We start from the raw sequence: 25,150 nt of genomic DNA on the forward strand, positions 1-25,150 counted from the left end.
GTGCTCATTAAGTGTTTGTTAGGAAGTGATAAGTGGAAGTTGAAATGTACACAACCATTGTCACTGTCAACTAAAAAAGCTTTTCTTCCTGGTCCCAAGATAGCTCCTCCACAGTTAATCAACTCTGGTGGCTCAGCTCCAAGCTCTGCCCTCACCCTTCACCCTCCCCACAGGTGGGTGGGACAAAACTTCTAGACTGGCCTGAGGTGGTCAGAGCCACTTAGAGGTCCAGACGCACTGCACCATGAGTGTCTCTGTGCTGAGCCCCAAAGAGCTCCTGGGCAGTATCTCTGGGCTCCTGCAGGTGGCTTCCCTGCTGGCTCTGGTTCTGCTGCTGCTCAAGGCAGCCCAGCTCTACCTGCTCAGGCAGTGGCTGCTCAAAGCTGTCCGGGAGTTCCCATCCCCTCCTTCACACTGGCTGTTCGGGCACAAACAGGAGGTAAATGGGAACGGGACAGGGGAGAGGGAGGGCAAGAAGGGCAGAGGCTCCCTGAGCGAGGTCATGGTCAGCAAGTCTATAGGACAAAGCCTTGTTATGAGAAGCACGTGGACATGGGAGCAAAACCCAGATTACCCCTCATATCGTGGCTCCTCATCCCATGTGCTGGTGTTGTCAGTCTCTCAGATCCTCCTTCCTTAGGTAGGACTGCAAGCTATTTTGTCAGCCAGCCTTTGAGGACAATGGCTGCTCCTTTCTGAATCTCCCTGCTCCAGGCTCACAGAACAGAACTTCTCCATGCTTCCCTGCCCATGTTCACTCAATTCCATCCTGTCTGCCTCGCCCTGAGCTTGCCTAGGAACACAGGATCCCTGCCTGTGGGGGTTCACAGCATGTGGGGATGATAGGCAGGAATTTAGAGAAGATATCAGGAACCAGGAAAAGGGATAAAATTGGGTGTAGGAGTCCAACAAGCTTGGTTGGCCTGAGACCATGGGGTTTTTCAGACTGGTGACTACAGTGCTATAACCCTGGCAAGTTACTGGCACATCAGAGCAAGAAGGCTCCCAGGATGGTCCAAGGGAAGGAGCACTGGAATCTGCGGCTCACCAATTATGAGAATCTCTTTGCCTGCCAGCTCCTATTCTCCACGTCCCTGCCCTGTGAGCTCCTTGAGGCTGAGGATATCATCCCCCTTTCTGTGCGCTCATCCCTGGCACAGAACCTGACACAGAGGGAGCTTGACTCAAGTGTGCGGACTGACAGAAAGGAGCAGCTGGCAGGTTGGATGACAGACAGTGCTCCCCAGCCAGCTCTGTTAGCACTAGTCCCTGGGGGAAGGGCACAGAGCAAGGTGAGGGGGCTGCATGGACTGGGGCTCATCTGGGTGGGTGTGTGAGTTGAACAAGCCTTAGGAGGTGGGGTGGGGCAGAAACCTGAGAAGGTTTCAGAGAAGGAGGCCAAAGATTATCTGCAGAGTGAAGCCCCAAATGGGAACTGCTCATACCAGCCACAGAAAGACAACCAAAGCCCAGTTGCTTCATGGAAATTTGGTACAAAGAACTTCCAGATGATTTGTTGATTTGGAGAAACTGTGACTTTTATTGATGCAGGAGTCACCTTTCTGAGCTGGGATTTGTCTGAAGGAACCACTGAATATTCCAACAGTGAGTTTTCCATGTACTGATGGCATTAGATGTTATGTAAACTCAGTAAGTGAGTAATGCTCTTTCCATAACTAGTATTATGCATGGTGTGAATCATCTCTGTAATCCTGCAGGAGATAGTGCAGGTAAATAATCCTTGATTCTATTTTATTTTTAAATATATTTTATTGATTTTTTTTTTTTTTTTTACAGAGAGGTATAGAGAGTTAGAAACATTGATGACAGAGAAACATTGATCAGCTGCCTCTGGCACACCTCCCACTGGGGATATGCCCACAACCAAGGTACATGCCCTTTACCGGAATCAAACCTGGGACCTTTCAGTCTGCAGGCCGACACTCTATCCACTGAGCCAAACTGGTTCGGGCTAATCCTTGATTTTATAATACTGCCTGAGTTTTTCATTTATTCAATATCTCTGTAATTGGCTAAGTCTGGAATTGACTGCCATATGTTGAATTCAGATTGAAGCTGATCTATCAGGCAAGATGACAAGGGACAAGGTGGGCAGTTCAACATATGGGCCTCTGTTTCCGAGCTACCTGAGTTCATATCCCAGCTCTACACATACTTTAACTGCCTGCTCTACAAGCTAATTTTCTCATCTGTAAGTTGGGGATGATGATGATGATGATTATAGCACTCAAGTGAGTTCCTATCCTATCTGATAATAGAGAAACATGGTAATTAGCCGTACCTCCACTACCCTCCCCTTTGGCTACTCAGGGTGATATGCATTTTAACTGCCAACCAAGATGGCGGCCAGCAGCCAGGAAGCTTGAAGCGAATAGGAGGCTTGCTTGCTTCAGTGACGGAGGAAGCCAACGTTCCCGCCTGCCTTGCTGGCCTCTGAGCTTGCAGTTTAAGAAACATTGTTACAAATATAGAAGCTAAACAAAACCCCAGAAACCTGCTTTCAGCAATCCGGGCTTCAGCCAGCAGGATCGCAACATTGTTTCAATTATATAACAAACGCAGATCCCTGCTTTCAGCCAGCCAGGATCTCAGAGCTGGAGTGAGCAGGACCGCAACAGTGTTACAATTATAGAACCAAAACAAACCTAATACCTGCTTTCAGCAGCCAAGGCCTCAGAGCTGGAGCCAAGCCTCAGAGCTAAAGCTGGCCCAGAATAAAAAAGAAAAGAAAAAAAGGGCAGGTTGGGAGCTTCAGTCACCCACCAGCCTGAAAACAGCCCTCCGCCCCTCACCCAGACTGGCCAGGCACCCCAGCGGGGAACCCCACCCTGAAGGGGTTGTGACCAGCTGCAAACAGCCATCATCCTCTCATCCAGGCTGGCCAGGCACACCAGTGGGGACCCCCACCCTGATCCAGGACACCCTTCAGGGCAAACTAGCCGGCCCCCACCCGTGCACCAGGCCTCTATCCTATATAGTAAAAGGGTAATATGCCTCCCAGCACCGGAATCAGCGGAGCAGCAAGGCCTCCCAGCACTGGGATCAGCGTTACAGGGGGCAGGCGCCCAAACCCCCTGATCGCCCTGTGGCCCTGTGTGTGATAGGGGGCAGGGCCACAACCTCCCTATTCGCCCTGCTCTGTTCGTGACAGGGGAAGGTGCCCCAAACCCCTGATCAGCCCTGCTTTGTGCCTGATAGGGGGGAGCTCCCCACCCCCTGATCACCCTGCGGCTCTGTGTGTGACAGGGTGTGGAGCCCCAACCCCCTGATCTGCCCTGCTCTGTGTGTGACAGGGGGCGGTGCACCAACTCCCCTATCGGCCCTACTCTATGAGTGACAGGGGGGAGCTCCTCAACCCCCTGATCAGCCCTGCTCTGTGCATGACAGGGGGGAGCTCCCCAAACCCCTGATGGGCCCTGCTCTGTCTGTGACAGGATACAGAGCCCCAACCCCCCTGATGGGCCCTGCTCTGTATGTGACAGGGGTGGCACCACAAACCCCCTGATCGGCCCTGCTCTGTGCGTGACAGGGGGTGGCACCACAATCTCCCTATCGACCCTGCTTTGAGTGTGACAGGGGGCGGTGCCCCAACCCCCCAATCAGCCCTACCCTGAGCGTGACTAGGTGTGGCATCGCAACCTCCCAATCTGCCCTGCTCTGTGCATGACAGGGGAAGGCGCCCCAACTCCCCAGTCGGCCCTGCTCTGAGCCTGACCAGGGGCTGCACCTAGGGATTGGGCCTGCCCTCTGCCACCTGGGAGCAGGCCTAAGCCAGCAGGTCATTATCTCCCGAAGGGTCCCAGACTGCGAGAGGGTACAGGCCAGGCCGAGGGACCCCCTCTCCCCCCTGAGTGCAGAAATTTTTGTGCACCGGGCCTCTAGTCCTATATAATAAATGCCCACTGACCGAAATGGTGGAACGACTACAACAACCAGAGACCAGAACGACTACAGCACCTCACCCTGGATGGCCGCCCCCCCCCACCCCCACAGAGTGGTTAGAGGCAATCGGGCAGGCAGGCAAGAAATTAGGGGCGATCAGGGAAGGAGGCAGAGGTGGTAGGGGCAATCAGGCAGGCAGAGGTGGTTAGGGGTGATTAGGAAGGCAGGCAGAGTGCTTAGGGTTAATCAGGCAAGCACAGTGATTAGGGTGATCAGGAAGGCAGAGGCATTTAGGGAGGATCAGGCAGGCAGAGGTGGTTAGGGGCAATCAGGCAGGCAGAGTGCTTGGGGCGATAAGGCAGGCAGAGGCGGTTAGGGAAAATCAAGCACACAAAGGTGGTTAGGGGCAATTAGGCAGGCAGAGTGCTTAGGTATATGATCAGGCAGGCGAGTGGTTAGAGGTGATCAGACAGGCAGGCAAGGAATTAGGGGCCAGTGGTCCAGGATTGCGAGAGGGATGTCCGACTGCCAGTTTAGGCCCGATCTGTGGGATTGGTCCTAAACCTGCAGTTGGACATGGCCCGAGGCATCGCAGATTTCGAGAGGATGCAGGCCAGTCTGAGGGACAACTCCCTCCCCTGTGCACAAATTTCGTGCACCAGGGCTCTAGTCCTATATAATTAAAGAGAAACATGCAAATTAACCATAACTCTGCTACACCCACAAGTCATACCCACCAGCCAATCAGGAGCGAGTATGCAAATTAAACCAAGTAAGATGGTGGCAGCCATGGAGCTGGAGTGAGCAGGAGGCTTGGGTTGCCCCGGCGATGGAGGAAGCCAAGCTTCCCGCCTGCCCTGTCAGGCCCTGGGCTCCGCTCAAGGCTACAAAGTTTCAATTATAGAAGACTAGTAGCACGGTGCATGAAATTTGTGCACATTAAAAGGGAATTAATTGCCCTAACCAGTTTGGCTCAGTGGATAGAGCATCGTCCTGCGGACTCAAGGGTCCGGGGTTCGATTCTGGTCAAGGCCATGTACCTTGGTGGTGGGCACATCCCCAGTGGGGAGTGTGCAGGAGGCAGCTGATCGATGTTTCTCTCTCATCGATGTTTATAACTCTCTATCCCTTTCCCTTCCTCTCTGTAAAAAATCAATAAAATATATTTTTTTAAAAAAGGCAATTAATTCGTGGAGATATTTTAATATTGCTATTTGCCCTTTCTCTATTATAGAAGTGTGAGAGATGAAAGGAAATTAGTAAAATGTATATGAAAATAATATATAAATTTATTAGTAAATAAACAGTAACAAAAGGATATAACAACAACAGATGCATGATATAAAAACGACAAAAACATGATATGAAAACAACAAAAACACAATATAAAAACAACCGTGATGCAAACAATGACTGATAAAGTGATTAAACTTATTCTAATATCTCCCTGTACACCACATCAAGAGTGGGAACACTTTCAGAGTGCTTGACTGATTTCCTTTGTGATGAAGTATTTAGAACTTTAACTGTAAAGTCACATGCTCTTCAAACTCGAGAGAAAGGAACATATAACTGACCATGTGCGAAAACGGGTTCAGGTAGGAATATTCCTACTCTATCTAGAGTTTGTCCTTGTGATTTATTAATAATCATTGCAAATGCTGGCATCACGGGAGACTGTCATCAAATTAATTTAAATGGGAGGCCAGTGTCAGAAGAAGACAAATCAATTTTGGAATCAGAACAACCGCTCCCTCTGTAGATCCTGTTAATACTTCAACTTTGATAATGTTAGGTCGTAATCTTTTGATAATAAATCTGATACCATTACAAAGACCCCATTTACTATTGAGATTTCTCAATAGCATGATGATTGCACCCACTTTCAATTTTAATTTATGACACGGCATTCCCGAAGGAGTAATATTATTAAGAAATTCGATGGCAAAATGTTCCTTTTCAGCATCATCTGTTGAATCAAGGGAATCATCACTCAAATATGTGTGAAAATCTCCATCGAGTATATCCAAAATTTCTTCATTTAATTTTTGAACATGCTCATTTTTTGGACAAAGAATTTCACATTTAGATATATTTTTAATATTATCTATAGATATAGTATTTCCAAAGGTGGCTTCAATAATAGATCCATTACAAATCATTTCACAGGGGATTTCAATAATATTCATTCCTAAATGCAAACTGCTATCAAGTTTGCCATCTACAAGTTTTAGTAACTATTCACTATAAGCAGAATCCTCTGAGCTCATATTTGTTTTAAGAGACAATTTATTGAAACATCTCCAAACATTACAGTACTTTAAACTTGTTTGTGCTATGGCCGATCCCATAGCATGCGGTACAGTACTGAGACATTGTCGAAAATCCTCTCCAAGAAGGAGAACTTTCCCACCAAATACAACATTCAAATTCATACTTTCTCTTAGTAATCTGTCTATGGCGTTTCTAGCAGCGGTTCTCAACCTGTGGGTCGCGACCACTTTGGCGCTCGAACGACCCTTTTACAGGGGTCACCTAAGACCATTCTGCATATCAGATATTTACATTACGATTCATAACAGTAGCAACATTACAGTTATGAAGTAGCAACAGAAATAATTTTATGGCTGGGTCACAACATGAGGAACTGTATTTAAAGGGCCAGAAGGTTGAGAACCACTGGTTTATAGCATGACTGGATGCCATGATGCATTCATCAATAATGAGAAGTTGGGCCTTTTTAATCGTTTTAGCAACTTCACTGTTAATATTGAGTCTAGAAATTGAAGTTTCATTTAATGGAATTGGTCATTTATATTGGGAATGAAAGGTTCTTCCACTGAGAGGTAAATTTGCAGCAATTCCTGTAGAAGCTGTGGGTAAAACAGTACCACCACAACCTCTAATATAATGTATTAACACATTGCGTACTGCATAGAAATCTCTAAGACATACGCCAGGGACCGCACGTTTTTGGGCAAACTGCACGTTATTTAAATCATCATAATGCTCTTTAGGTGTTGTTTTTCAATAATTATAACATTTTTATTTACAAAAACAATTAAACAATTAAATTTCCTAGTAGTTCTTTAATATATGGTACTGCGTAAAACATTTTCCTCTATGAAGAGGGACCAAACAAAATTTACATAAGTATCTAGATTCGCTCCTTTTTCCATGGGCGTGAAAAAGGAGAACACTCGTGAGCGGTCCTTAACAGATGGTGCGCGAAACACCAGAAAACTCCTGGGCTGTACGAAATGTGTTAAAACTTTATTGTGGGGAGCTGCGACAGTGTTTTGCACAGGTTCAAGCCTTGGACTAATGAGAGGGCACAGTCCTCGTGCAAGTCCCAGCTTGGAGGGCAGGGCCCTACCAGCACAATTATAGCCAACAGCTATAGTTTTAAGCTTGAACCTATGGTCCAAACACGTGGCCCCACCTGCCTGAGTGATGTAGGCTTGATAGAGTTCAGGTGCATGTAGTTGAGTAGGATTGAAACCCAGGAGAATGTTGTAAATATCTTGGTCACACTCTTACTTTGCCTTGTGGCATCTGCTATAAAATAAAGACACGGCTATGTGCATGGTCGCTGTCTCTCAGAGAAGCAGCGTCCCACCAAGACTCAGATTTCATTCTCTTTTTTGTCTTTTCTAAGCCTTTCACCCACCCCCACTCAAGTTCACCCTTGGCTGTGCTGGTGCGGCACACTTTATGAAGATATGCCACCACGCTCTGAGGGCAGGTTCCTGCCTCAAACCCTGTTCTTAGAGGAAAAAGCTCTGGGAAACAGCTGGGGGAAGGGTGCAGCTGTTTCCAAGACAACTGCTGCAGGACTGACTTCCTTCTGCTTGGTCGTGGTTTTGGCCATGATGTTATACCCAGAGTTTTTATATAAGTAGATAAATAAATCCCAGATACCTGCTTCCATCCGCTCAAGGAGACACTGAAAAAATAAAAAGAAAAAAAGGAGGGGCTGGGAGCTTGGGTCACCGGGGGTGGTGAGCAGCCTGCAAACAGCCATCAGCCCCTCACCCAGGCTGTCCAGACACTCCAGCAGGGACCCCCACATTGAAGGGGGTGTGGCCAGCCTGCAAGCAGCCATCAGCTCCTCACCCAGGCTGGCCAGGCACCCCAGTGGGTACCCCCACCCAGAAGGGGGTGTGGCTAGCTTGAAAATAGCCCTCAGCCCCTCACCCAGGCCGGCCACGCCCCCCAGAGGCTACCCTTACTCCATGGGGGAGTGGCCGACCTGCAAACCACCACAGGCTCCAGGCCCAGGCCACTCCATGCCCCAAGAGAACTCTCACCCTGATCTGGGACACCCTTCAGGGCAAACCAGCCAGCCCCCACCCATGCACCAGGCCTCTATCTTCTATACTAATAAAAGGGTAATATGCTAATTAGACTGGGAGAACTTCTGGACATTCTTCTGGACAAAGTCATGGTGGCGGGGTCAAGATAGAGGCGGTTAGAGGCCAAGCAGGGAGGGCAGTTGTGGGTGATCCCGCCAGGATGGGACAGCAGTTGTGGGTGATCAGGCTGGTGGGGGGCAGGGCCATTGGGGATAAGCAGACCAGCCGGGGGACCAGTTGGGGGCAAGCAGGCCATCAGTGGGGGTCAGTTGGAGGTGATCAGTTCAGAGAGGGGGGCTCAGTTAGGAGTGAGCAGGCCAGCAGGGGTCAGTTGGGGGTGAGCAGGCCAGTTGGGGGGGGTTGGGAAGGTGGGGACGAGCAGGACAGCAGGTGGGAAGCTGGGGGCGAGCACACTGGTACAGGGGGCAGTTGGGGGTGATCAGGCTGGTGGGGGGGGGCATTTGTGGGAAAGCAGGCCGGTGGCAGAGGGCAGTTGGGGGTGAGCAGGTTGGCAGGCAGAGTGGTTAGGGGCAATCAGGCAGGCAAGCAGGCAGGGGAGCGGTTAGGAGCCTGCAGACCCGGATTGCAAGAGGGATGTCCAACGGCCGGTTTAGGCCCAATCCCTGTAAACCAGCAGTAGGACATCCTTCAAGGGGTCCCAGATTGGAGAGGGTGCAGGCCTGGCTGAGGAACACCCCCTCCCCCATGCACGAATTTCGTGCACTGGGCCAATAGTCTATATAATAAAAGCCTAAGCGACCATTATGGTCCAACGACCAGAATGACCGGTCACTATGATGCGCACTGACCACCAGGGGTCAGACACTCAAGGCAGGAGCTGCCCCCTGGTGGTCAGTGTGCTCCCACAGGGGGAGTGCCACTCAGCCAGAAGCCGGGTTCATGGCTGACGAGCGCAGCAGTGGTGTCGGGAGCTTCTCCTGCCTCCACAGCAGTGCTGAGGAGCAGCAAGCTGAGCAGTAAGAAGCAGCAAGCAGGTGGATGGTAAGAAATGAGGGATCCCGAACTGTGAGAGGGATGTCAGCCTTCCAATTTAGGCCTGATACTCCTGGCCTAAGTTGGCAGACAGGCATTCCCTGAGGGGTTCTGGGCTGCGAGAGGGCACAGGCCTGGCTGAGGGACACCCCTTCCCCACCCCGGTGCAGGAATTTCATGCACCAGGCCTGTAGTCTATATATATAAAAAGCCAGCAACCAGAAAACTGGAACAACCAGAATGACTGGAATGATCAGTCGCTATGAAGCCCACTGCGCTGGCCAACCAGCCCAATGGGGCACGTGGCTGGCTGGACAACCTCCTGCAGCCCCCGTACCCCTGAGCCTGGCCCTGCCCCTGATTGGCCTCTCAACCCTCTGGGCAGCCCCACATTCAATCATCACCCCTGACTGGGGGTGGGGCGTACCGATCAACCTCCCACATCCCCTCCTACTGGCCTGGCCTTGATTGGACCCCTTTGGGGCGGGCAGACTGGACCCCACTCATGCACAAATTTGTGCACCGGGCCCCTAGTAATGTTAGAATTATGCCTGGCACAGACCAAGGCCACTGTTCCACTCACTCTAATTTGTATGAATTTACAATAATATTAATGCCTATGAAGGACAAACACGTTAAAGGTACAAAATCACTGTATTAGTTGATATGGTATTTCACAGGGACTATGGAAAGTGGAACTAACATCTTTGGGTTTCTAACATCTTTGGGTTTCAAATAATCCAAACTGCCCTATTTTCACCCCCAACTCTCATGTCCTCCCTCTAAACCAAGAGTCCATGCCAGGCCAGCAGAGTGCACATCTGAGGATGGCCGTGTGGCCACATTATTACCTGTCCACCTACTCCCTTTGGGTAAATTTCTTGGTGTGGCAGTTGCCAGGGTCAGCCAAGTGAGGATGACTGCAGGGCAGCACTGTCTGCATGGAGTGACTGAAGTGTGGTTGCCACATGGGCACTGGGTATTTGCACACAGGGTTGTCACCCCTGCCACCATGGGCACTATTCCCTTTACAAGAGTCTCCACTGGCTCTAGTCACACATGCTCAGGGACAGATGGCATTCCAAACTTGTTGACTGGAGGGCTGACAGAGCAGTGGATGCCAAATGGCCTAGATAGGAGAAAGAAAATACAGAATACACTTTACCTCCTTTGGGTCCCCAAAGGGAAGTAATGACAGTGTCCAGCAGCAGGAATTTTCAGGAAGCTGACTGCATGGGCATCAAGCAATTAGAAAGAGAGCATGCTACTGTGCTGAAAAGGGTCTTCCAGGTACCTACTGGGCCAGTAAGAGGGACCCTACAGGATCAGGTAACATAGCTGGGGTGGAAAGAGGCTCCCACTCATCCGTCCCCACCTGGGGTCAAAGGAGAAGGGCAGCCCCAATAATGTACATGACCTTGGAGCATGAAGTCTCTTCCTAAGTCCTTCAAGTAGGACACTTCCCAGGTCATAGCAGTATTGTCTGCCCTCCCACACCCCCACTGAAACACAAACTCTACGGTAGCAGGGACATGTTTCATTCACCACTGCATCTTTAGCTACTGGGATGGCAATGGACCCAAAGTAAGTGCTCAATACAGTTACCCAATAAATGAAAGAGTAAATTCATCTACTCATCTGCTCATTTATGTATTTGATCATTCACTGTAGTGGAAACATTTTGAGATGTCTTTCCAGCCCACCAGCTCTGAGACCTCTTCCCCAACATGAGTGAGCCTCTGAATGCCTTATTCAACCCCAGCCACAGTGGCTTGTAGCAGGTGAACACCTTGGCTATATTACAATCAGATTCTCGAATAGGATTCACAATGTCACATAGATAGGACATGTGGTAGAATGACAACCATCCAGAAAGGGTTCAAGTGCTCTTCAACTTGTGGACCTAGCTCCACGCACGCAGGGACTGTTGTCTATTTGTGAGCATATTCCCAGCTTCTAGAAAACTGTCAGGCAGAGTCCCAATAAACATTTGGTAAGAGAATGGATGCAGAGAGAAAGAATGAGAGACTCAGCCCTGGCAGCTCTCCAGTCCCAGGATCTACTCCTTCTGCAACCTGCTGCTTCCAGCCCTTGGGCTCTGTGAAACACCCTGGGGTCCTCAGCCACGTGGGCATATGCTTTAACAGTTTCCTCATTCTTCAGGGAAATAGGATAACGTAATAATCCATCCCCACTCATAAGTGTGCTTGAACATTACACAATTGTCCTACTTTGTTAGGGCTGCTTAACAAAGTGGGTGGCTGAAGCAACAGAAATTGATAGTCTTATAATTCAAATCAAGATGTTGGTAGGGTTGTCTCATTCTGAAGGTTGTAAAGGAACCATCTGCTCCAGGTCCCTCTCCCTGACTAGCAAACCATGATCTTCTCCATATGGCTCTTCATATCATCATTCCTCTCCAAGTGACTATTTCTTTGTCCAAACTTCCCCCCTGTTATAAAGACAGTTATATTGGACTAGAGGCCCAGTGCATGAAATTCATGCACAGAGGGCGTGTCCCTCAGTCTGGCCTGCACCCTTTCCAATCCGGGACCCCTTGGGGGATGTCTGACTGCCTCTCACAATCCAGGACAGCTGGCTCCTAACAGCTCACATGCCTGCCTCCCTGATCATCCCTAACTCCTCTTCCTGCCTGCCTGATCACCCCTAACCACCTCTGACTGCCTTCCTGATCGCTCCTAACTGCTCCCCTGCTGGCCTGATCACCCCTAACCACCTATGCCTCGCCCCACACCTGGGACCCAGGATTCCCTCCTCTGGCCAGTCGCTGGCACCCTGGACCCGGGCTCCCTCCCTCTGGCCAGCTGCAGGCACCCAGGACGTGGGCCAGCTTCCCCCTGGGCCTGCCGTAGTCACAGGGTACCCTGGGAGGGCGTCTTCGACAGGGGCCATGCCAAGGAGCCTGGGACCGCGGGGTGGGCTACTTGTCCCTCTCCTGGGCCACAGGCGCGCGTGCAGCCGCTGATGCCCAGGACCACGGGGCTGGCGGCTTGTCCCTCTCCCAGGCCACAGATGCAACAGCTCGCGCCCAGGACCACGGGGCTGGCGGCTTGTCCCTCTCCCAGGCTGCCGCCCCAGCACCTGGCACCCGGGACTGTGCTGTGTGTGGCTTTTCCCTCTCCCTGTTTGGGCCACTGTTGCAGGTGCAGCCACTGGCTCCTGATACTGCGGGGCATGCAGCCTGTCCCACTCCCAGGCCACAGCCTAGCTGGTCCCCATTCCTCTCTCAGGAGCTCATTTGTACCTGGCTGGTCCCCATTCCTCTCTCACGAGCTCATTTGTGCCTGGCTGGTCCCCATTCCTCACTCCCCATTATCAAGTGTCTGAGCCATTACAGCATGATGGCATGAGGGCTTGATGACCATTTGCATATTAGTTCTTTATTATATAAAATTAGGTCTAATGACCTAATTTTAACTAATTACTCCTATAAAGACACCATCTTCACATAAACTCACATTCTCAGGTACTTGGGATTAAGTCTTCAACATATGAATTTGAAAGGGATATAGTTCAACCAATAACTCTAAGTGTGTGAAAAAAGTGTGTACACCACTCAGTCCATAACTGCACATTTATAAAACATGTACTATGTGTAACACTCTAAAGGCAGTACTGGGTCCAACTAGAAGCCAAAATCTAATCTTAGACCAAGGCTTGATGAAGAGTGAGAATCCAGATCAGATCCTGGCTCATCAGATACAGTTCCAAGCTCCTAATAACTGCTGATGGATCCTGAATTATCTCCCTGTGGCCATTCTACCCTTCACCATCACTCCAAAATCCAGACATAAAGAGAAAGGTTTTAGTCATTTGTTTTTCCCTTGCTTATAGTTCCAAACGGACCAGGAGCTACAACAGCTTCAGAAATGGGTAGAGAAATTCCCATGTGCCTGTCCTCGCTGGCTATGGGGGAGCAGAGTCAGCATCATCATTTATGACCCTGACTACATCAAGGTGGTCCTGTCAAGAACAGGTGAGACAGAAACCTGAATTTCAGCTGGAGCAGCTCTTTCTACTTGGGTACATGACCTTGAGTTGATAATTCCAGAATAGATTTGCAGTTCTTCCATCATTATCTGAACCCTTTAACAACTACCCTGCCAGCCCACAAGCCAGCTTAAGGCCAACAATGTCTGCTGAAAGGGAATGCTTAAAGAGTGGTGTGGGGCCACTTTTTAAAATTTCTCTCTCATTCTTTCATTCTTTTTATTCTTCTTTTAACCAGATTGAGATGAACAATTGTGTAAATTTGCCCAGATCTAAAAAATAATTTCCTATCCATGCTGAGTTGGGTTTGGCACCCTCATTGGTGCCTATCCTGAGTCATGGAATGACTAACCCCCACAAATAAGTGGGAAGACCACAGATTTCTGTTTCTCTGGCACTGAGGATAGAGACTATTTCTGGCTGATTCACCATCCTATGGGTGTTCTGCTGCTGGGATTGCTTTCCTGAGCCCACATTAACTATTAGAAAAGAGAAACTTGGGGTGGGAGATTGAGGAAGGTTGCTTGAGACACATTGCCAGCTGACAATGATCAGGAAGGAATAGCAGCCCGTGCTCTAGACCATAGCTGCTTCAAGGAGCTTGTCCCCTCCAGGTTCCTCCATTGGCCTGTCTTTCTTTTCTTTTTTTAAATCTTTATTGTTGAGGTTATTAGAGTTGTTCCTCTTTTTCTCCCCCATAGCGCCCCTACACCCAGTTCCCCCCCCCCCGCCCTCCCCGCCCCCCCTCACCCCCCCCCCGCACTGTCCTCATCCATAGGTGCACGACTTTTGTCCAGTTTCTTCCCACATCCCCCACACCCCTTTCCCCCCCGCGCAAGAATAGTAAGTCCACTCCCTTTCTATGCCCCTGATTCTATTATAATCGCCAGTTTATTCTGTTCATCAGATTATTTATTCACTTGATTTTTAGATTCACTTGTTGATAGATGTGTATTTGTTATTCATAATTTGTATCTTTACCTTCTTCTTCTTCCTCCTCTTCTTAAAGGATACCTTTCAGCATTTCATATAATACTGGTTTGGTGGTGATGAACTCCTTTAGCTTTTCCTTATCTGTGAAGCTCTTTATTTGACCTTCAATTCTGAATGATAGCTTTGCTGGATAAAGTAATCTTGGTTGTAGGTTCTTGGCATTCATCACTTTGAATATTTCTTGCCACTCCCTCTGGCCTGCAAAGTTTCTGTTGAGAAATCAGCTGACAGTCGTATGGGTACTCCCTGTAGGTAACTGATTGTCTTTCTCTTGCTGCTTTTAAGATTCTCTCTTTGTCTTTTGCTCTTGGCATTTTAATTATGATGTGTCTTGGTGTGGTCCTCTTTGGATTCCTTTTGTTTGGGGTTCTCTGCACTTCCTGAACTTGTAAGTCTATTTTTTTCACCAGGTAGGGGAAGTTTTCTGTCATTATTTCTTTAAATAGGTTTTCAATATCTTGCTCTCTCTCTTCTTCTGGCACCGCTATAATTTGGATGTTGGTATGCTTGAAGCTGTCCCAGAGGCTCCTTACACTATCTTCGTATTTTTGGATTCTTTTTTCATTTTGCTTTTCCGGTTGGGTGTTTCTTGCTTCTTCGTATTTCCAATCTTTGACTTGATTCTTGCGATCCTCTAGTCTGCTGTTGGAACTCTGCATAATATCCTTTATTTCAGTCAGTGTATGCTTAATTTCTAGTTGGTCCTTTTTCATAACCTCAAGGGTCTCACTAGATTTCTTGAGGGTCTCACTACATTTATCGGCGGTCTCACCAGACTTTTTGAGGGTCTTACTAAATTTTTCGGTGGTTTATAGAAAGTTCTTAAAAAACCTTAAAAGTGTGGTTTTGAACTCAATAACCGTCATTTGCTTTCCTCTATTTCTGTCATTTGTGACCTGTTTCTTTGTCTCCGCATTTTTTATGCTTCCCTGTGTTGGTACAGTGGCTTTGTGTGCTAGGTGTCCTATAGGGCCCAGTGGCTCAGCCTCCCCAATTACCTGAGGTGGACACTCTTGGTGCACCCCTTTGTGGGCTTTGTGCACAGTCTTCTTGTAGTTAAACCTTGATTGTTGTAGATATCACTGGGAGGAATTGACCTCCAGGCCAATTGTCTGTGAGGGTCAGCTGTGTCTACAGTGGGAGAACTTCTGTGCTGAAGACACCCTTATGAGGCAAGACTTGTTTCAATGGGGCTTTGGTGCTCACTGAGTCTTCCCCCTGAGTGTGTCCCTTATGGATCTGAGGAGTTGTAATCTGGATGGTCCCACTCTGACCACTGGGTACACTGGCTCTTGGATCTAAGGAGGTGCTAATTTAGCCTCTGCCTTAGGCTACCCAGCAGGAACTACGAAGAGATCTGCAGATTCCCCTTCCTTGTTTGGGGTTTGGAGGTGCCCATATGAGGCCCAGCTGTGAAGCAATGCAAGCTGCTGTGGGGCCTTGGGCCTTCTCTTGGAAGTTCTGGGTCTCTCTGGCCCAGCTGCAGTTTGTTAGGTAATTTTCAGATTGCAAAGGGCCAGGGCATTCATATGCAAAAGCCTCTGCACACAGCTTGAGTGGGGCGGAGTCTCAGGGAATCAACAGGGCGGAGCAAGCAGCTATGGCTGATCCTCAGCCCTGCCCTAAGAGGCCCCGCATCTCAGTGTCCCTTGGTAATCGCTGCAAGCACCTTTGAGAGAAAACCACCCTCGAGATCCGAGTTCTGCCTGCTGACAGGCAGTCCAATTTCTCCCTGTATGAGTCTGGGTCCCCAGAGACTCACCCGGAACTGGAGTTCGGAGCAGTCAGGGGCTTGTGACTCCCTCCCGATTCAAAAAGACAGCTGTGCCCTCAGATGCCAGCCCTTGCCACGTGCGCTTCTGTACCTCTGTACTTCCGCACCTCCTCTGAGTCTCAGTGTGCTTTTCTCTTTCCTTCTAGTTGTAGAATTTCCACTCAGCCAGCCTTCCTGTGGTTCTGGATGATGTCCGTTTTGTCTTTTAATTGTATTTTTGAAGTTGTTGTGGGAGGCAGCAATTTCCGTTGTTTCCCTATGCCGCCATCTTGGTTTCTCCTGTCTTTCCTTTCAGACCCAAAGGTTCATGTTTGGTCCAAATTCCTGGCTCCCTGGATTGGTAAGTATGTGTAATCAGGACTGTTGTTCTTTTGCCAGGTAGACTTACCAAGAGCTATCTCTTTGGCTCACAAAGAACAACAGATAACCAGCACTATATCACCACCCTCATCTCTTAATCAAGCCTGCTTTCTCTTCTAATAAAACCTTCACCCCTTCTGGGTGATGGTGATGGCCCCCCTGAAACTCAGCTTCTTCCCATCACTTCTCAGTGCTCTCCAATGTTTTCAGGGTAATATTCATTTATGATCTTCTATGACCTGCCTACTCTACGTCAGCCTTTAACTCACAGTTGTCGTGATGACATCCAATTTACTTGCTATTTTGGGAAATTCACATTCCTGAAATGTACTGGCCTTTCCTGCCTTTGCCCATCATTTGCTTTCTTCTGACACCCTTGGTTCCTCCCAAAATGTCCCGAGTCATCCTGATTCCATCTCCCCTCCCCTGCCACATACACACACCTTTCTGTGGTCCAGGATATGGTTTGCTCCTGCTGAATGGGCAGACCTGGTTCCAACACCGGAGGATGCTGACCCCAGCCTTCCACTATGACATTCTGAAGCCCTACGTAGGGCTCATGGCTGACTCTGTCCGAGTGATGCTGGTAAGTCCATCCCTGTCTCACCTGCTCACATGCACTCGCAGCAGAGCTCATATAGTCCACACTAGGATACATGTGTCCTTCAGACATCCATCATACATGAGCAGCTAGAATAATATGCTCATATCCCACAACGTGACAGAGCTTCCCAAAAGTGAATGGGACAGAATGTACCTGGGCACCAGCTTGGATCCACACTACTTTGGTCATTGCCAAGAGAAAGCAGAACAATGGTAGAAACAGAGTTTGCTCTCCTCTCACCTCCATGTTTTCAGTGAACTAGAGCAATAGTCTTTCCCCTGGACACTGGTAGGCATGGACAGTGGCAGCTTCAGTGACAGGGTGGACATCCTAGAATGTCCTTCAGGTGAGCTCTGGCCTGGGTGCCAGGGTTTCAACATGAAATGGAGACACTCCATGGAAGGAAATGAAGTTTACATCTGTACTCACAGACCTGGATCCTGATCTACCAGCTATGCTCAGCTAACATTGGTGAGGGAAGAAATTAAAGTCCCTGATGCCCTGTCCTTAGGATCCCCAGTACTGGCCTCTTAGGTTACCTCTTATCTTGACACATTTGCTTCCTAGAGTTGAAGTGTACCTATCCCTCAGGTTTAGCTCAAACCCAGGACAGGAATATTCCCAAATTGTTGCCTGAATAACAATGTTTTCTGGTTTGGCAAAAGGTAGTAATGATCAGAACTTATTCCTAAAATTCAAAACTAATTTAGACTCTTATGAGGGAACCTGTTTAATTATATAATCACAGTTTCTGAGAGTACAATACTCACATTACTAATGTTTGCTGTACAGTCTTAATATGTTATAATGCCACAATTCAGGACAGTGAGGAGAGAGAGGGAGGGAGAGAGAGAGAGAGAGAGAGAGAGAGAGAGAGAGAGCTTAGCTGGGTCAGCAGAGGCCCTCCGCAGGAGCAGAGTAGGGTCAATGTCCCCCTCCTACCATAGGACAAATGGGAGGAGCTCATCAGTCAAGACTCTCATCTGGAGATCTTTGAACACATCTCTCTGATGACACTGGACACCATCATGAAGTGTGCCTTCAGCCAGCAGAGCAGCATCCAGATGGACAGGTCAGTGATAATCATGCAGCTGCTGGGCTTTTGTTTTACCAACTGATATGGACTTACTGGAGAGGCAGTTCAGGCAACTTGGATGCTCATGAGCATAAAAAGACAGAGTCTGTCCAGAGCTCCTGACCATAGATAATTCCAGACCAGACCAAAATTGAATCAGCCACAGATCCCTGATCACTAGCACAGGGAGAAGTCTAGTTCCTCTGGTTATGAAGGATTGAGGGTCACAAAGGATGTAAGACAGGAGCAATGAATGCCTCAGTGTCATCTGTACCCACTATTTGGGGAAACTCCCACCTAGAGCCCCACTTCACCTCCCAATACCTTAATCAGTTCTGTGTCTTCTCCCTGCAGGAAATCCCAATCCCAATCCTACATCCAGGCCATTAGGGATGTGAAAAATCTTTTTTATTCTCGAGTGAGGAATTTCTTCTACCAGAACGACATTATCTACTGGCTGACGCCTGATGGCCTCCGGAGCAAGCGGGCCTGCCAGATTGCCCATCAACACACAGGTTGGACTCCACCTCCTGGGCTGCTCCCCTCCTTCATCATGCACATCTCAGAGAGACTGGCCCTGACCTCTACTGTCTTTTGGGAGCTAGGACATTCCCCACTGGATACGTATCAGGTGCAGGGCTTGGGAACCAAAATGTTAGGGTGCAATGCTCTGTCAGGTTCCCATGCAGGGGGGCAGTTAGGGGGAAGCAGGTGTTCACATGTGCTCACCAAGCAGCATTCAAGCAGAGCCTACTCCATGGGTGTGCTATAGAGGGGAGGCCTAAATTGCAATCAGATGGTGCTAGACCTCTCACCCCTCATGTGGACACCTCTCCCATACCCATCCTGATTCACTGGCACCCATATTGGAGCAGGGTGAGGGGCTGATGGGGCCGCTGTGGGTTGCTCTTTTGAGGCACCCAGAGGCCTCCACTCTGCCTGGGAACCACTGTTCTGCTACAGACCAAGTGATCAAACTGAGAAAGGCACATCTGCAGGATGAGGAAGATCTTGAGGAGGTCCGGAGAAAGAGGAAGTTGGATTTCCTGGACATCCTCCTCTTTGCCAGAGTGAGTGCATTAGGGGGATCCTGTGGCTTTTCCTAGGAGACAAGAGGAAGGGGCAAGCAGTGCACTCTTACCTTCCTTTTCCAGATGAAGAATGAAAGTAGCTTGACTGACAAGGACATGCGTGCTGAAGTAGATACATTCATGTTCAGGGGCCATGATACCACAGCCAGTGGCATCTCCTGGACCCTCTATGCTCTGGCTACCCACCCTGAGCATCAGCAGAGGTGCCGCAAGGAGATTCGGAGCCTCCTGGGGCATGGTACCTCCATCACCTGGTGAGTGCTCAGGAGATGGGAGAGCCCTGCCCACTCAGCAAGACAAGAAGCCCTGGTCTACCTGGGCCCTGCCTGCCCTCAAATTGGGCTTCATTCATTTCAGGGATCACCTGGATCAGATGCCATATACCACCATGTGCATCAAGGAGTCACTGCGACTCTATCCACCTGTACCAAATGTCGGCAGAGAACTTAGCAAGCCCATCACCTTCCCTGATGGACGCTCCTTACCCAGAGGTCTGAACTTTACCATACTACTAACCTAGGAATTCTGCAAGAACCCGTGGCAGATCAGATCCACGTGTCCTAGAGCAGTTTTGAACCTCTCTGGTCTAGTTTCTTCATTATTAATTGGATGCTTACTATATAATTTAGATGAAAAATATAAAATGCCTGGCACTGAGTTGGACCACAGCAAAAGTTCAATAAATATTAGTTCCCCTTCCAACTCAGAGAGAATAAGTCATTTCAGTACGTTCACCTAAATAGGTTCCATGCCTATGTGACACCTCACATGAAGAGAATCCTAAGAAATATCATTCTCCAGGACTAGCCTTCCATCACATATAGAATGCATGGTTTTATCCTGCTACAGTAATTCCACTCTATGGCACTGATGCTCTATGATTCTAACACTCCATGTTCCAATCCCAACTCCAGATTACAAGACTCTAGGGGCAATTTTGTTTGCATGGTCACATTTATTTGACTCCCTCCATATCTGAGGTAATGTATGCATAAGTCCTTTTTGACAAATCAAAGAACTGTATAAATGGCAGTTAATATAATTCTGACTCAGTCCATGGAATGTTCTTCACAAGATGTTGGATACTTGACCTGGCTTTTTGTTTTTTACTCTGTCTAATTCCCTGAGATGTGAGGGTGGCAGAGACCATCAGTCAGAGGTAGGTGTAGCTGTGGTTTCTTTCTTATGGGATCTAGGCTCTAGGGCACATGAGGGAAATCCGGAAATCCAAGGTCATAGGTCTGATGGACCAGTCTTTAAGGAGCCTTCAAGTTGATGTCAGAGAGCAGCTGATGACCAGATCTGAGAACACTGCCATGGTTGGAGGCCACTCTTTAGCTCACCTTTGGTGTTCTGTATCCCAACCCTGCTACGTCCTAGCTGTGTGATCATGGGCAGGTTGCTCAGCCTCTCTGAAGCTCAGGTGTCTCATCTGAACAATGAGAGTATTAGCACCCTCCTTGGAGGGTTGTGGTGAGGATAGATGAGTTAAAGCGTAATCTCCAAGAGACTCGTGGATGGCACTTGATAAATGTGAGTTTTACTTTGAATTGCTCCAAAAGCAGGTCTTCACTTCTTTCTTCCTCCTCACTCTTTGGTCATGGTTATAGACTCCTAATGTGTGCACATGTGCTTTGCCATTTTAACCCCACCTCTATTTCAATAGGATCAGTCTACTCAGAGTGACTCTCATTGTGGATCCCAAGCTTTCTGTGCACGCACCTGCCCCCTGCTGGCATGTGTATAATCAGTCTTCTCTCCTCTACCTGCCCAACAGGAATCCATGTCTCACTTAACTTTTATGCACTTCACCATAATCCGAAGGTGTGGCCTAACCCAGAGGTATGGTGGCTGTGGGAGGGAGGATGGGCTGAGGGAGGGAAGATGAGCTGATCTTTCTAGACAACACCTCCTCCTGTGCTCTCATGGATTGGAAGGAGGGCCTTGACGCTACCTCTCTCTGCAGGTGTTTGACCCTTCTCGTTTTGCACCGGGTTCTGATTCACACAGCCATGCTTTCCTGCCCTTCTCAGCAGGATCAAGGTGAGGCATCTTGTACTTGGGTGGTGCGCATCACCGGGGGCATACCTTGATGATTGTGACCTACATTTATATGTGGTGTCTGCTGTTATGTCCTTGTATATTGTTGTGTTGAGAAGGAGGCGTTGTTCTATATGTACAAAAGAAAGGTGGCATTTCAGGGCAGGGCACAAACACTTGATCCACTGATTCTCTCTAAAAAGCAATTGATTGTCATTGTTTGTTTGTTTTTTGCCAATGTTGGACTGTGTAGACAGTAGAACTATGGTATATAAATCCCACTTTATATATAGAATTTTGCCTACTGTCAGTGTCATGGTTATGTGAATGTTAATGTGAAGTCCAACTTTTGTGGGGAGACTGCAAAAATAGAGAGGCACATATTGCTCCAAAACTCCTCAAATGGCTACTTTCCCAATGGCCTACCACCATTCAGTGTCAGTCATTGTTTTAAAGTTCAGTGATTCTAGCAATTTCCTCACTTCAAGAATATGACTTCTCAGAGTTAAAGTTTTTTATACAAATTAAGCTTCAGATTGCTTTTCTCAGTTATCAGTAATATTAAAAAGAGGTATGTTTTTCCTCTTCCCACAGTCCAGTCCAGGAACTGCCTTTTCTACTTCACTGATCTGTCACTCACTGTATCTGTGACATTTGCATGTGTTTGGATTTCTAGCACCTTCTTTGTCCTAACTGCTCAAACCCTAATCATGAAAGGCCTACTAGCCATTTGAAGAGAGTTTCACTCCAATGTGTGACTCTCCAATTTTGCAGGCTATCCTACAAAAGCTTGAGTGTACATTGATATTCACGTACCAAGTAAGTGTGACCAATATATTGATATTCACATTAGCATGTCTTGTATATTAATATGCACAAAAGCATGAATAATTTTCCAGGAGGCAAAATTCTTTATATAAAGTGCGTTTTATATAGCAAAGTTCCAAAGTTTACACAGTCCAACGTTGGCAAAAATCTTAAAAAGGACAATCACTGCTTTGAGAGAAAACCCACTACTTTACATATGACACACAGCATTTGAAAGGCTCCTGGTGTGTAAAATATAAGCATACCTGAAACAACCGAAATGGAGTTGGACGAGTGTACTCCAGAACGCCTGCAGTTTGAAAATCTGCAAAGGCTACAGAAGCCCCCCTGTAAAATAGTCACTTCCACAAACTCTGTACTTGGTTACTAAAAATAAGCTTTTTCTGCCCTAGCTGCTTTGGCTCAGTAGTTAGAACATTGGTCCAGGGACTAAAGGGTCACAGCTTTGATTCCGGTCAAGGGCTCATACCTTTGGTGCAGGCAATCCACGGCTACAACTGGGGTGGGTGAGGGAGGCAACCAGTCATTGTGTCTCTCTCACATCCATGTTTCTCTCCCTGTGTCTCTCCCCTTCCCTTCCACTCTTTCAGAAAAAATCAATGGGGAAAAAACACTCGTGTGAGGTTTAACAAAACCAAAAAAAAAAGAGGGGGGAGCAGAAACAAGCTTTTTCTGAATCCATAAATCTATGAATCCTTCAGATGGGAATCAGCTTTCTAAGAACACACTTTTTACAAAGTTTTCTTCCAGAGATTGATTGGCTGTACCATTTGGTTTCTCCCAGGATTGAGTCCTTCCTCATAGATCTTGGCTTGAAGTCATGTGCCTGCCACTAGAGGGCCAGAGAGCACTAGGCAGCTCAATCCCTAGCTCAGAACTCAGGTTTACTTTTTTTTCTTCTTCCAATGTTAATTTACTTTTTCAATTCAATTGACACCATTCCCATATAAACGTATTTCTTAAGCTTGTGCCTGTGTGCCAAGTCCTGTGCTAGGAGATAGGAAAGATACTGTCCCAGCCTCCAGGAGTTCACAGTCAAGAAACAAATACCTCTACTCATGACACAATATTCATCCATCCTTTCACTTGCTCATTCACTCACTGAGCACACTGTTGAATGTTCCATGTTCCTTGCACTGTCCAGGGCACGGGATGGTGATGTATTTTTAAATAAAACACTAATTCTGCTTTGGTGGTCCTGGGATGAAGGTGTACCGCTAGCAGGGGGTGAGGATGGCATGCCATTGGGATCAGACTTGAACATGTGGCAGGCAGAGGTGCAGGGCGGGCATTCTCTGTGATCTCAACAGCATGAGCTGAGCTAGGAAGTGGAGCTGGACAGGTAAGAGGTGAGTGAGGCAACAACCCCTGGAGGGCTTTGATGCCAGCTGAGGCATTAGACATGTCCTACCTGTGATTGGGGGCCTAGAAGGAGTTGAGTTGGACAATAGCTTCAGTGAAGAGTTAGAGGAGGCAGGGAGACAGAAAAGTCCAGGTGAGGAGACTGATGGAAGTCAAGGAAAGACATTTCTGTAGTAGAATAGGAAGGCTACAGAAACTGGTTGACTGAGGGGATGCGGGAGAGGCAGGAGTCTGGACCATTCATTGGGAGGCAGGTGGAGCAACTGGGTGAAGCTCACTAATCCCGGATTGTTCCAAAAACTCCCTGTTGCATTTCTGATTGCTTAACAATGATCACATATCTCCTTCTCTTTAAGGATCAATGTCTCAGTGTATGCCCCTAGAAAGTGGGGAACTAAGTGTGGTGACCACCTTACTCCATGTCATGCCCTGATCTGGCCTCAACATTATGAAACCAGAAACTGCTTGTGGAAGGAGTGACCAAACTAATAATTAACTTTGTAGTGATTCACTTGACTTGACTTGGTGGCTTAAGGCGCTGACCATCCCCTAACAGCATTTCATGGCTGCTGAGAACAGAAGTAGGAGTTAAGAGCTACTTCTGGAAGAGAGATAGGCTTTGTCAAAGTTCAGGGGAAGAATGTGAGGCAAGGCTTGTGGGGTAGAAGTGCATGACCTAAAAGGAAGGGGATTGGATTGACTCACATCAGAATGCCCTGTTCCAGGCATGGGCTCAGTGACAGATGCCTACCCAGCTGAAAACAGGATTTGATACCGTTTTTCATGTTGTTTTCTTCATATTGTCATCTTGGCCCAGGAACTGCATTGGGAAGCATTTCGCCATGAAGGAGCTGAAGGTGGCTGTGGCCTTGACCCTGCTTCGCTTTGAGCTGGCGGCAGATCCTCTCCAAGTTCCCATCCCCGTCCCAAAGATCGTCTTGGATCCCAAGAATGGGATCCACCTGAAGCTCAGAAAGCTCCTCTAGTCCTTGTTGGGACAAGGGCAAGCTCTGAGGAAATCCTTCCTGCCCTCCCTGTCTATCTCCCCAATTCCTGCTTTCCACCTGCCCACCTGCCCTTCCACCTGATGTCCTCCTTTCTGTCCTCTCCCCGTCTGCCCCTTTCTCTGTACTTTTCACTTTCTGCCTGCTTGTGCTTCTCTGTATTAGTCTCCTTTAGCTGCTATAATAATTTACCACAGCCTCAGTGACTTAGAACACCACCAATTTCTTCTCTTAGGGTTCTGGAGTCAGAAGTCTGACATGGGTTTCACTGGACCACAACCCAGGTGTGGGCAAGGCCACCCAACCTCCAGGGCTCTAGGAGAGATGCCCTGTCTTTGTCTTTCCAGCATCTAGAGCTGCATTATTACTTCTTTGGCTCCTGGAGCCATGCTGCATATTCAAATCCAGCAGTATCTTCAAATGTCTCCTTGCTTCTATCTTCACATTGCCTTCTCTTTTGTGAGGACATGTGTGGTTACATGGGCCACACAGATGAAACAGGATATAGTCACACCCGGCATGGAATAGACTGTGGAAATCTTGGGAGCCATTCTTGAGCCTAATTGGTCCCCATGTGACTGCCATCAGTTTGTGTTCCTGGTGGCCTTCTATGTGTTTCCTACCCATTTGTCATCTCCACACCCTCCCCTTCTTTCTTTTCCCTGGAAAAAATCTTACAATGTCAGTAAGAAGTGTCTGTCTTTTCTTTATTTCCTTTGTCTTCCCCTTCCTGCCACATTTGGTGACTATGTGGTTG

General features: G+C 48.1%; 1 protein-coding gene across 1 annotated transcript; it reads left to right on the top strand.

Moving 5' to 3' along the window:
* Window positions 1–244: 244 nt before the first annotated feature.
* Window positions 245–24,375, top strand: LOC308515213 (cytochrome P450 4A11-like; the record flags this gene model as incomplete). The annotated part of the gene is made up of 12 exons (XM_081085777.1): window positions 245–439; window positions 13,107–13,248; window positions 16,325–16,369; window positions 16,848–16,975; window positions 17,941–18,065; window positions 18,423–18,583; window positions 19,032–19,138; window positions 19,223–19,413; window positions 19,517–19,650; window positions 20,937–21,001; window positions 21,126–21,202; window positions 24,207–24,375. The coding sequence occupies 12 exons, from the start codon at window positions 245–247 to the stop codon at window positions 24,373–24,375; spliced, it is 1,539 nt and encodes a 512-aa protein (XP_080941903.1).
* Between the last annotated feature and the right edge of the window lie 775 nt (window positions 24,376–25,150).

Source organism: Myotis nattereri (assembly GCF_964212035.1).
Source record: "Myotis nattereri genome assembly, chromosome: 3".
NCBI lineage: Eukaryota > Metazoa > Chordata > Mammalia > Chiroptera > Vespertilionidae > Myotis > Myotis nattereri.